Source organism: Cebus imitator, unplaced genomic scaffold (assembly GCF_001604975.1).
Source record: "Cebus imitator isolate Cc_AM_T3 unplaced genomic scaffold, Cebus_imitator-1.0 Scaffold99, whole genome shotgun sequence".
In the NCBI taxonomy this organism is placed as follows: domain Eukaryota; kingdom Metazoa; phylum Chordata; class Mammalia; order Primates; family Cebidae; genus Cebus; species Cebus imitator.
Genome location: NW_016107414.1, coordinates 5,619,041 through 5,632,879, shown reverse-complemented (window position 1 = coordinate 5,632,879; position 13,839 = coordinate 5,619,041). Strand labels below are relative to the sequence as shown.

The following is a 13,839-nucleotide window of genomic DNA, read 5'->3' as shown; positions in this document are numbered from 1 at the left end:
AAAAAAAATGTATGTATGTATATATATATATATATATATATATATGTGTGTGTGTGTGTGTGTGTATGTATGTATGTAAAATATATATGTATGTATATGTGTGTATATATATATACACACACATGTATATGTCATTGTAATCTCATAGTAAGTACATTTTCTGCTATATTTGTATTTATTCAGGATTTGAGGTGAGGAAAAGAAGAGAATCAGGAACAGTCCTGCTGTCCACCCCTCCCAAAAAAAATCAAACAAGCAAACAAAAACGATATATCTACTGTAAATTTCTTCTGAAATTTTTCTCAACATCAGTCCTATCCCCTTTCAATTTTTACCCGTTTCTTCCCTTATTCCTCAGTACTTTAAGAGAGAACAAACCAGAAAGCATTCTAGAATGCTTTTTCACCAATCAGAAGTAGTGGAATGAAATCCAAGCCCTACACAGAAGATACAGAACTCGGTTTCTTCATCTTTCCTCATACCTGATACCTAAAAGTAGTTTTTATCTTATAACTGAATTTCTCATTTCCCAAACCGTTCTATAAACATCCTTTTATTGTTAAGTCTTACAGTACCCTCATCAGGTGAGTACGTGTATTTTACCTTGAGTAAACTGAAGATTTTCAAAATCAAATTCTATATCTGTGGTTTTTACTTCTCTTAGAAACTAATGTACAGGAAACCAATTCATGAGAACTTGAGAAATTATTTTTACATTCATATCAAGCCACCCACCATGGATATGTGGTTCCCATCCATACATCCCTGCTTGTCTCACATTTTAGCCCTATGACGACAGCAACATGTGTATCAGTTCCTTTCTGCCCTGTTCCTCCCACTTCTAAGAAGGGTAAAGTTACTGGTATATGACCTGGGAGGTATCTGACCATCTTGATGCTACCTTTTGGCATATAATGTCAAAATGTTCAACTTTTATGCTGAGCTAGGTTGTAATTTGTTTGAGCTGCTTTGTTTTTCAAAGCTTTTCAAGAGCAAAGGAGGTCTGGTGCAGTGGCTCATGTCTATAATCCCAGCACTTTGGGAGGTTGAGGCAGGTGGATCACTTGAGATCAGGAGTTTGCGAGCAGCTTGGCCAACATAGTGAAACCCTGTCTCTACTAAAAATAAAAAAAACTCAATGTGGTGGCACGCACCTGTGATCCCAGCTACTTGGGAGCCTAAGGCAGGAGAATGCTTAAACCTAGGAGGTGGAGGTTGCAGTAACCCAAGTGTGCTCCCACTGCACTCCAGCCTGGGCAAAAGAGCAAGACTCGATCTCAGACAAAAAAGTTAAAAAAAAAGAGCAAAGTAAATACTCAGGACAAGATAATCTGGTAAGAATTTTTTCCTTTCTTTGCAGAACATCCTATTTTGTCAACCTAATGAAGCATTCAAAGAAGACATATGACTCTTTTCAAGATGAACTTGAAGATTATATTAAAGTACAGAAAGCCAGAGGCTTAGAGCCAAAAACTTATTTCAGAAAGATGAGAGAAGACTATTTGGAAACCTGTAGGTACAAAGGAGTGGTTGATTCCAGATGCACATATAGAATGTTTAATCAAAGACTCCCGTCTGAAACTGTCCAGACCTACCCAAGATCATGCAGTATTTCACAAACAGTGGAAAATCAGTTGCCTCAGTGGTTACCAGCCCATGACACCAGATTGAGACAAGACTCTCTGAGCTACTGTCAGTTCACTAGGAACTGTTTCTCAGAAAAACCAGTACCCTTAAATTTTAATCAGCAAGAATATATTTGTGGCTCACATGGTGTAGAATCTAGAGTTTATAAGCACTTCTCCTCAGATAACAGTACCAGTACCCATCAAGCCAGTCACAAACAGATACATCAGAAGAGGAAAAGGCACCCAGAGGAAGGCAGAGAAAAATCAGAGGAGCGGGCCAAGCATAAGAGAAAAAAAAGTTGTGAGGAAATTGATTTAGACAAACACAAGAGCATCCAAAGAAAGAAAACAGAGGTGGAAACAGAAACCGTACATGTCAGTACAGAAAAGCTTAAGAATCGGAAGGAGAAAAAAAGCCAAGATGTAGTCTCTAAGAAAGAGGAACATAAGCACACAAAAAAGAAAAAGGCACAAGGCCAAGAAAGGACAGAAGAGGAAATGCTTTGGGACCAGTCTATTCTTGGATTTTGAAGCTTTCAAAGTTGGTTCTCCCAAAGTTAAATTGAAAAAATAGTTGAGAGCGTGGTTTTATGATGGCCATGTTCATATCACTTGTCTTATATGAATAGGATCTTTAATTTCTAACAAAGGCCAAGTGAACAGAAAGTGTTTAGCATGCTTGCTCTCCAACACAGAAATTACTTTTCCTCATTTTCTAAAAGCGTTATTACGTTTTTCTCACATATAATTTCTTTTAATGAAAGTAGCTCTGCTTTTATTAATCAGATTGCTTTGATGGTGGAATTATTTTCTCTTGGGAAGTTATTTATTTTAAGAGGATTAATGGACTTTGCTGAATCTATTTCTAGATTGAGTTTGTTATAGTTTTGAGTTGGGTATTTTATGTTTATTGGTTTTTCTCTATGGTGGCAATTTTTTTCTCCTTTCTTAGATCTAACTTGCAGTGTATTTTCTAAGCTGGAAAGTGGAAAATGAAATACATTATTATAATAAGCTTAGGTAACATAGAGTTTCTAAAGTTTCAAAGAATATTGATACAAAATCAGTTTATATTCTGGAAATATTTATAATAAAGTATTATAATTTCTACATGTTGTTCTGTGTCAATCTTTTCCTATTTAACAATGATTTTTCTCTTGGGAGGAGAAGAGAATAACTTGGCAGTTCATACTTAAGAGGCGAGATCTAAGTTGTTAAAATTCCTTATCTGTTATACCTTGCTTATTCATATTTGAACCTGGTTTTTAAGGTAGAAATCTATGACTGACTGCTACAGGACCCCACCACTTACCCCAAGTTAGCCTTTGGATTGGGGATTTCCTCACTATATTCCCTTCAGTGGTCGTCAGAATGATGTTACAGGAAAGGTGTCCGAATCCAGACCCCAAGAGAGGGGTCTTGGATCTCACACAAGAAAGAATTCAAGGCAAGTCGACAGAATAAAGTGAAAGCAAGTTTATTAGGAAAGTAAACGAATGAAAGAATGGCCACTCCATAGAGCAGCCCTGAGGGCTGCTGATTCTCCATTATTATGACTATTTTTTGATGATATGCTAAACAAAGGGCGGCTTATTCATGTATCCCCCATTTAGGCCACATAGGGTAACTTCCTGAGGTTGTCATGGCATTTGTAAACTGTCAGGACGCTGGTGGGAGTGTAACAGTGAGGACGACAAGTGGTCACACACCTGGCCATCTTGGTTTTGGTGGGTTTTGGCCGGCTTCTTTACTGCAGCCTGTTTTATCAGGAAGGTTTTTATGATCTGTATTTTGTGCTGACCTCCTATCTCATCCTGTGGCCTACGGTGCCTTAATGATCTGGGAATGCAGCCCAGTAGGTTTCAGCCTTTTACCCAGTTCCTATTCAAGATGGAGTTGCTCTGGTTCACATGCTTCTGGCATGCCCACAATTTTCTCAGTTAGAAGAGAGAGGAGTTTATAAGATATAAAATGTCATTAAATTATTCTGTCCTAGTCAGTGTTTTCATTCTAATAATGCCCTTTTTTATGATATGCATCTCAGGTATTTTAGCATCACTATTTTGTGGTCGAAAGACTGATGGCCTGGAAATCTGAATCCCAGAAGTTTAGTCTCAGCTATTCCATGAAGTTATGTGACTTTGGGGAAGTCAGTTACTTCATCGTCCTCATTATCAAATATGACTAGAAAGACTGGCCTCTAAAAATGCCTTGGATGACAAGAAAACTCTGTGAAATGAAAATTCTCAACACCCACTTAAAAAAAGAAAACAGAAAAAATTATCTTTGTATTCTACAATGTTGTGTTTACATGTCTATTATAATATTAACATTAAAATTGTTTTGCTAAAATTATTTTTACCATGTTAGGGCGATGGAAATTCACAAACAAAAGTTATCTGCCCTTCCCATTTTTATTCTAAATTATAATTTTTAGCCTGAAAAGATAAATACTGGATAAAATCATTATTATTTAAGCCTTTAGTATCATATATACTCTGACTCTTCCTCATCTGTGATTTTTTTTTTTTTAACAGTCTGTGATTTTTAAATGTGTGTGTCACCTTTACTGGGCTAAGGGATGTCTTGAGTAGCTGGTAAAACATTGTTTCTGGGTGTGTCTGTGAAAGTGTTTCCAGAAGAGATGATTAACATCTGAATTGGTGAATTAGTAAAGCAGATGGCCTTGCCAATGTGAGCATCATCCAATTTGTTGAGGCCCCAAACAACGAAAAGGAGGAAGACGGGCAAATTTGCCTACTCTTTTTTTTTCTGAGACATCCATCTTCTCCTTTCTCCTTTCCTTGGACATTGGTGCTCCTGGTTCTCAGGCCTTCACACTCAGAGTATACACCATCAGCGCCACCCTAACCCCCAAGTTTCACACTCTGACTGAATTACACCACGGGCTTTCCTAGTTCTCCAGTTTGCAGATGGCAGATTGTGGGTCGTTTCGGGTTTCCATAATCATTTCACGTGAGCCGGTTGCCAAGCACACAGGACGGGAGCAGTTGCTCACGCCTGTAATCCCAGCACTTTGGGAGGCCAAGCTAGTGGATCACGAGGTCAGGAGTTCAAGACCAGCCACGCTGGTGAAACTGGCCAAGATAGCTAGCCAAGACTAGCCTAGATGGTGAAACCCTGTTTCTACTAAAAACTACAAAAAAATTAGCCAGGCACAGTGGCATGCACCTGTAATCCCAGCTACTCTGGAGGCTGAGGCAGGAGAATCTCTTGAACCTGGGAGGGGGAGGTTGCAGTAAGCCGAGATCGTGCCACTGCACTCCAGCGTGGGCAACAAAGCGAGACTCCATCTCAAAAAAACAAAAACAAAATAGATGCCATGGTTCAGTAGTTAGCAGCCCACCACTTAACTACACTGAGTAGAGCATGTAGATCCTTTTTCAAATTTTTAAATTAAAACAGTAAAAATTGAGCAAGGGCACACTATAAGTATGTGATTATGACAGTCTTGAGGAAGTAACTATGACTTAATAGTTTTTAAAAATTTAGGACCGCCTGGTACGATGGTTCACATCTGTGATAAAAGAAAAACTTCAGCCAAATTAAATTTAAAGGAGTTTAATTGAGCAATAAACAGTTCGAGAATCGGGCAGCCTTCCCAGCCAGAGTAGGCTTGGACACTCTAGTGCAATCATATGGTGGAAGGTTTATAGAAAATGGAAGTGAGTTACAGAAACAGCTGGATTGCTGCAGCTTGGCATTTGCCTTATCTGAACATGGTTTGAACAGCTGGCTACATTTGGCCAAAACTCAGTGATTGGCACAAGTGTAGTCGGTTTACACCTCCATTTGTCACGATATACAGAGAAACATTTAGGTCAAGCTTAAATATGTAAGGAGGCAGCTTTAGGCTAAACTTGATGTAACAACTGTAATCCCAACACTGGGAGGCCAGGCGGGAGGATCACTTGAGCCTAGGAGTTAGAGACCAGCCCAGGCAACATAGCGAGACCTTGTCTCTGCAAAAATAAATTAGCCAGGCATGGTGGCATGTGCCTGTAGTCCCAGCTACTCAGGAGACTGAAGCTAGAAGATCATTTTGAGCCCAGGAGTTCAAGGTTGTGGTGAGCTACAATAGCACCACTGCACTCCAACCTGGGGAACAGAGCAAGACCCTGTCTCAAAAAAAAAAAAAGATATAAGCAATATGTGGAAAGAAGGTCATACCTGTCAAAATAATCAGCTGAAAGCAGTTGTCTCTGAGGTACAGGAAACGGGGGAAAGTGGAGATAAGGGAACTACTTTTCTTAAAAAGAAAAAAGACATAAAACTTAACACTTCAGGCCAGGCACAGTGGCTCATGCCTATAATTCTAGCACTTTGGGAGGCCGAGGTGGGTGGATCACCTAAATCAGGAGTTCAAGACCAGCCTGAGCAACATGGTAAAACCCCGTCTCTACTAAAAATTCAAAAATTAGGCCGGGCGTGGTGGCTCACGCCTGTAATCCAAGCACTTTGGAGGCCAAGGTGGGTGGATCACCTGAGGTCGGGAGTTCAAGATCAGCCTGACCAACACAGTGAAACCCTGTCTTAAAAAAAAAAAAAAAATATATATATATATATATATATATATATATATATATATGTATATATACACAAAAATTAGCTGGGCATGGTGGCAGTTGCTTATAATCCCAGCTACTTGGGAGGCTGAGGCAGGAGAATTGCTTGAAACTGGGAGGCAGAGGTTGCAACGAGCCAAGATTGCACCATTACACTCCAGCCTGAGTGATAGACTTCATTACCTCTGAATGGAGTGGCATTAAAAAATGTTTTAACAAATAAATAAAAATGATTCAACACTTCAACTATGGGCACATGAAACCTTGATAAAAATAAAAACAAATTTAAAAATCTATTACTAGGTCAGCATGTTGAGAGACTTTAAAGGAGTTTTTATTTAAGTATTTTTAAAATCTCAAATTTATAGAAGTCTTGGAATTAAAGTACAAAGAACTTTTGTTTCGCTGAACAATTTGAAAGTTCCTGACCTGACTCCTTATAACCCCTAAATACTACATGTCTTCTATAAACAAGGACTATCTCCTATAAAATTTTAATATAGCTAGCAAAATCAGGACATCAACATTAATAGATGTCTACCATCCATCCAACAGACCTATTCAAGTTTTGCCAAGTCAGGATCCAGTTCAGAATCACCACTGCATTTATTTCTCATGTCTCCTTCATCTTAAGTCTGGAACAAATTCTTCAGTCTTTTCCTGACTTTCATGACCTTTACATTTCTATTATAGGCCAATTATTTTGTAGAATTTTTCTTAATTTGAATTTGTTGCTTTAGGATGAGATTCCAATTATGTATTATTGGCAGAAACATCACAGAAGTGATGCTGTGTTCTTCTTGCTGGACTATCAGGAGACACACGATTGCAATTTGTCCTATTACTGATGATGTTCATTTTTGTTACTTGATTAAAGTGGTACCTGCCAGATTTTTCCACTGTGAAGTGACTTCCTTTTGTAACTAATAAATATTTTGTGAAGAGCTGCTTCGAAATTACATAAATATCTGTTGATTAGAAAACACAACAAAATTATTCTATGAATTAATAGTTCTAAATTAATTTGCATTTTATCAATGACAATCAGATCCATATACATTTGCAAAAGAGTTGCAAGTGTGTGTACGCAACAGGTTGTTGACTTAGGCAATGTGTGGAATGTTCCGGATTCCTAGGCCCCGGACAGTAGCTCCAAGACAGTTTTGAACCTTCAGGTGAGACAAACTTGGTTTTGATTTGTACACTTACAAGTTATGGATGGTAGATTCTTTGTTGGAGAAAATGGCAGCAATTCTCACTCCCTGTATCCACCCTTTGGTTGTCCCCTTCCTACTGGCTGGCCATGTCCTTGTGACCTGCTTTGGCCAATGGGAGAATAGCAAATATGACATAAGTGAGACATGGAAGATTCTTATTTTATTTATTTATTTATTTATTTTTGGAGATGGGGAATTCACCATGTTGGTCAGGCTGGTCTTGAATTCCTGACCTCAAGTGATCCACCCTCCTCAGCCTCTCAAAGCGCTGGGATTACAGGCATGAGCCACCACGCCCTGCCCCGGAAGGTTCTTGTGTTGCTGCCCTTATGCTGATTTTGGAACTCAACCCCTGTGTTCAAGCTCTGCTGGATAATGAGACTTGTGGTCACATCCCCATCACCCAGCTGATGATGAGCTCCTCCTGACCCTCAGATATGAGGCCCCTTGGCCATCCAGCCCCCACACAATTGTTGAGAAACAAGTGTTAGCTGTCTGAAATCATAAATAGTTGGGTGGCTTATGATGCAGCAAAAATTAACTTACATACCACATGACCTCATGTGAGTTTCTTAATTTCTCTAAGCCTCAGCTTTCTCACCTATAGGATGGAGATAAGGCAGTCACCCTTGCTATTTTGAGGATTAAATGAGAAAATATATGGGAAGTGCTTGGCATAGCATGAATACTCAACATGTACAGTAATTTAAAAAAAAAAAAAAAAAACCTCTATTTTAGTGTTGTACTGCACCGAGCGGAGAAAGCACCAAGACAAAAGTATGCCAGATTGCAGGGTCATTTATTATGCCGGCGACCACAGAGGACTCACGTCTCTCCAACCTGTGGTGTCAAAAGGAGGGTGCCAAGACTTTTTATACCCGAAAAGCCACCTTGGGAGTGGGGGTGAGGAGCGGGGATGGGGATGAAAAGGTTTCGGACATTCCAAGGGCCAGGGGATTCTGTAAATCACCTCCTGGGCAGAGACTAGGGTGGGAGTCTTCGGACATTCCAAGGGCCAGGGGACTTTTGTCATTCTGTTTGTTACTTCAGTGATTTACAGAAGTCAAGATAAACATTTGTTTACACATTGTCTGGGTGGTGATGGAAGTCACAGATCCTAGTTACTTATTACAAGTCACAGGAGCCAGGATGGAATTAGCCTGGGCTGCTTCTTTTAGTTATTACCGGTAAGCAAAGGCTAGCAATTCTGGCAGTTACTGATAAGAAAAGGTAAGCAGTTTTACATAGTTTGCAGAACAAACTAGCAGTTCTATTTACAGAAGCCAAGGCCAGCAGTTATTGTGAGGAGAATGGGGCAGCCGTTGCAACTTATTTTAAAAAGTTTTGCATTTTATAAAAATGGCGTTGCTCAGGTTCGGCTCTAGGCCAGCACAATATCACATTCCCCCCTGTTCTTTAACATGTATTACATCTTTAATAGGTTTCCTCTTCTTGACACAAGGGCCCATAGTTGGATCTCAGAACCATCAATTTGACCGAGTCTAGTCTTCCCTGGATAAATTTGAGGAGCATGTTTAGAAGGCATGGTCCAAATGTTAATTCTAGGACTATTAAGACCAAGGGTCCTGCTAATCCAGTGAGCAGGGATGTTAGCCAGGGGAACCAAGAGAACAGTTTTTGGTACCAACTGTCTGAGGCTTCTCTCAGGTGCCTTCTTGTTTCTATATTTTGTCTAACCATTGCAAGGCTGTCTCGGATGATTCCAGAATTATTTGCATAGAAACAACACTGTTCGCCAAGAGCCGCACACAGCCCTCCTTCCTTCAGGATCAATAAGTCTAACCCCCTTCTATTTTGTAACACCATTTCAGCCAACGAGTCCACTTGTTCAGCTAATTTGGTGATGGAATTTTCCAGATGGGTAATATCTGCATCTATTTGGTGTGACAGAGTTTTGAAATTTTGGTCCCCAGTGACTAAGGCAGATATTCCTATAGCGGTGGACCCTGCTACTCCAAGCCACACTAATAGGGGTATAATTACAGGGGCCTGTTTCCAACGTCTGTCTGTATCATGCGCTATGAGAATTTCACCTTGGGGTCCATTATAAACATTTACCAGGGGCAGTATATATATGGGGGTACAAAGAATGGGTTTTGAGGAGTTGCTGAACTGGTAGGTGGAAATACAGCTCGTGAAGCCAAAAGTACAGGCAAACCAAACAGAGTCTGGTGCAATGTAGTAAAAAGTTGTCCGGTTATAACTTAAAATGGGGGTGTTTTTGCAAAAACGTCGGTATGGGGAGCTGGCGAGATTATAGTTAGGGGAATGGAAACATCTGCCTTCTCCCTCCAGATCCCCTAGGGTTATGTGGAACTGCTTTTCAGTACATGAGGCACTTGGGGTGTCTATATCGAGTTGTGCTGCTAGGCCTGTGTAAAATGGTGGCTGTGGATTTAGGCATAGCCAGCAATCTTTGCCTAGGTCTGGGTTTGTCTGGTTGAGTAGGTGATGTGTGGAGGACAACATGTTTAGAAGGTTTAAGCCTGCTGTGTCTGGGGGGGCTTCTGCGAACAGGTTAGGAATGGAGGTAGTAGAGCTCAAAGTGGAGGGTAGGTTGGGAATAGGGGTAGCTATTTGGACCTTAGGGGAGGTTTTTGGGGGTTTTAGGACCTTGGCTACGGGACCCATTGGGCGGTCAGGTCTGGGCAACGGTATACACTGGATGGTAAAGATGTTTCCCATGTCCCATCCACTCATATATACTCTGAGGCCCCACATGCTTTCTGTAGCACACCTCCCATCTGGATACAGGACTGTTATCTTAAGTGGGTTACAAGAACCGGAGGAGCAAGGGTTTAGGGGAGGGTCTCGGGCGAATGAGATGAAAGAGTCTCTGTTTGCAGTGTATCCTGTTATAGTGGAGATAGTTTCACAACCCCAATGGGGGCAAAAGAATTCATTTAAGTCTCCACATTAGTCCCGTTGAATTAAAATTTTAATTAAAACAAAAGAAAAAGAAAAACCTCTGCTGGTGGGACTAGGGGCAGCCCTCAGGCTAGATGCATTACTTTAGTACTTTTGATAGCAGCAGGAGGCTGGGTGCAGTGGCTCATGCCTGTAATCCTAGCATTTGGGAGGCCGAGGTGGGTGGATCACCTGAGGTCAGGAGTTCAAGACCAGCCTGGCCATCATGGTGAAACCCTATCTTTTAAAAAAAATAAAAATTTAAAAAATTAAAAAAATAAAAAGCAGCAGGAGGCAGACAAACCCCTAGACAGCTAGCAGTGTGTCCCCAGTGAAACCCAACTTTGAAACCAAAGGCAGTTTAAAGCCTGAAAGCTAAGCTACAAATCTTGGATAAATCCACAGACTGAATTGAGAACCTCTCTTCCTGTTTGGTGCACTTTCCTCTGCCTGATCCCCACCCTTCACCTGTTTTATATATACCTATCCTTCCCTAATTGGTTTTCTTTTTTTTCTTTTTTTTTTTTTTGAGATGGAGCTTCACCTTGTTGCCCAGGCTGGAGTGCAGTGGCGTGATCTCAGCTCACTGCAACCTCCGCCTCCCAAGTGATTCTCCTGCCTCAGCCTCCTGAGTAGCTGGGATTACAGGCACATGCCATGACGCCCAACTAATGTTTTGTATTTTTTAGTAGAGACAGGGTTTCACCATGTTGGTCAGGCTGGTCTTGAACTCCTGACCTCATGATCCACCTACCTCAGCCTCCCAAAATGCTGGAATTACAGGTGTGAGCTCCCGCACCCTGCCCCCTAATTGGTTTTCTACACTGTCATGTCCACCTTTGAATGGTGCCTTTGTTTTAGCCTTTTTAACATATTCATAAACCAATCAGCATGCACTCCCCACTTCTGAGCCCATAAAAGCCCCAGACCCAGCCACACTGGGAGAGAGACCACCTGACTTCAGGTCAGTGACTACCCTCACATCCTCTCTCTGCTGAGGGCTGTTTCATTGCTTCATAAATGTCTTCTCCACCCTTCTCACCCTTCCAGTGTCAGTGAAACGTATGAAAAAGGCAATAACACCATAGACCTCCACACCTCCTTCACCACTGTCTGCACCCAGCAGCAGCCCCTTGCCATGAGAAACTGGCAGGGCCAGGCCAGCCAGGGAACCTCCAGAGGGAGCAGGGCAACGGGACTGACAGAGTTGTTAACATACCCCAGTTCATTGTTAACATGGCCCTGTTTGTCAGACTGCTGACAGCAGGACTAAAAGAGCTGTTAGCATGGCAGTAACACCCGCTCTGGGGCTTCAGAGTCGAGGGCTTCCCTGTTTGGGCACCACCAAATTCCCTTCGTCTGGATGCCAGAGTTCACCCCAGGAGCTGCTTCTGACAGGCCTGATCCAGCTGCAAGCCCTGAAGTAAACCCACACATATATTTACCAAAACTATATATATATAGTTTTAGTAAACATATGTGTGGGTTTACTTCAAAGCTATATATATATATAGTTTTTGTAAATATATATGTTTTTTGTAAATATATATAGTTTATGTAAATAAATATGTTTTTGTAAATATATCTGTTTTTTGTCAATATATATGTTTTTTGTAAATATATATAGTTTTTGTAAATAAAATATATATATATATTTACAAAAACCATATATATTTTATATATATACACACACACACATATATATGTATATATATAGTTTTTGGGAGGCTGAGGCAGGCGGATCACCTGAGGTCAGGTATTCAAGACTAGCCTGGCCTACACGGTGAAACCCCATTTCTACTAAAAACACAAAAATTAGCCAGGTGTGGTGATGGGCGCCTGTAATCCCAGCTAAGAAAAAATCACTTGAACCAAGGAGGTGGAGGTTGCAGTGATCCAAGATTATGACTGCACTCCAGCCTGGGCGACAGAGAGAGACTGTCTCAATAAAAACATAAAAAGGAAAGGCCAGGTGCAGTGGCTTATGCCTGTAATACCAGCACTTGGGAGGCCAAGGTGGGCAGATCCCCTGAGGTCAGGAATTAGAGACCAGTCTGGCCAACATGGTGAAACCCCGCCTCTACAGAAAATACAACAATTAGCTGGGGCGTGGTGGTGCATGCCTGTAATCCCAGTTACATGGGAGGCTGAGGCAGGAGAATCGCTTGAACTCTGGAGGAGGAGGTTGCAGTGAGCAGAGCACTGCACTCCAGCCAGGATGACAGAGGGAGATTCCATCTCAAAAAATTAAAAATAAAATAAAAGGGAAAAAGGCAGGTTTCATACTAAAATGGAGAGCATGAGGGACAGAGCCATACTGGAATCATCACTTATCTGAGCACTGTTGATCTGATTGTTACTGTAGTGTTGGACCCACACACCTAGTGGATGAAGCAAGATTACACTATCTTCTGCTCCTAAAACCCACTATTTTGTCCTCAGCTAGAGGGTGCGTCAGATATTATATTAATGAGCACAGATACTGCCTTTGATCTTGGGTAGAAGCAATAAATTGCATTCTGGATTTAAAATCTTTAGTCTTTCTATAGGTAAAATAAAATTTCATTTGCAAAACTTATTTACTCCTATGGGCTTGAGGACACAGCCATTGATTGGTAAAGTGTGGTGTTTTTGAGACTTTCTTCTGCTGTTGGTGGAGGTGGGTTTATATCATCCTTGGGTACGTTATGACAAGATTAAAGGAGATGTGGAAATGAGTTGCTCATTGAGGAAAGAACAGTCAGGGAAATCTAACTACATACTTCTTTTTCAAAAGAAAAGCTGAATAGCAGCCTCACTTCATCTGTTATAAATCAGGACAGGATAGGCGTGGTGGCTCAAGCCTGTAATCCTAGTGAGGGAGGAGACCCTTAATCACCCTTAAGCATTTAAGACGATCCCCGCTTTGAGACAGAGTCTTGCTCTTTCACTAGGCTGGAGTGCAGTGGCACGATCTCGGCTCACTGCAGCCTCCATCTCCCGGGTTCAAGTGATTACCTGCCTCAGCCTCCTGAGTAGCTGGGACTACCAGCACTCACCAACATGCCTGGATAATTGGTTTTTAAAAAGGAGTTTCACTCTTGTTGCCCAGGCTGGAGTGCAGTGGCGTGATCTCAGCTCACTGCAACCTCCGCCTCCCAAGTGATTCTCCTGCCTCAGCCTCCTGAGTAGCTGGGACTACCAGCACTCACCAACATGCCTGGATAATTGGTTTTTAAAAAGGAGTTTCACTCTTGTTGCCCAGGCTGGAGTGCAGTGGCGTGATCTCAGCTCACTGCAACCTCCGCCTCCCAAGTGATTCTCCTGCCTCAGCCTCCTGAGTAGCTGGGACTACCAGCACTCACCACCACACCTGCCTAATTTTTTGTATTTTAGTAGAGACGGGGTTTCGCCATGGCCAGGATGGTCTCGACCTCCTGACCTTATGATCCGCCCGCCTCGGCCTCCCAAAGTGCTGGGATTACAGGCATGGGCTACTGC

The 13,839-nt window shown here is 41.6% G+C and overlaps 1 protein-coding gene across 5 annotated transcripts in view; it reads left to right on the top strand.

Moving 5' to 3' along the window:
• KRCC1 (lysine rich coiled-coil 1) overlaps positions 1-2,738 on the top strand; it is a 25,256-nt gene extending 22,518 nt beyond the window's left edge. For all 5 annotated transcript variants that reach the window (XM_017536659.2, XM_037741376.1, XM_017536656.2 and 2 more), the window contains one exon: positions 1,361-2,738. In XM_017536659.2, coding sequence (XP_017392148.1) covers positions 1,383-2,159 — 777 coding nt within the window. In that variant the 5' untranslated portion in view covers positions 1,361-1,382 and the 3' untranslated portion in view covers positions 2,160-2,738. The remainder of the gene's footprint in view (positions 1-1,360) is intronic.
• The last annotated feature ends 11,101 nt before the right edge of the window (positions 2,739-13,839 follow it).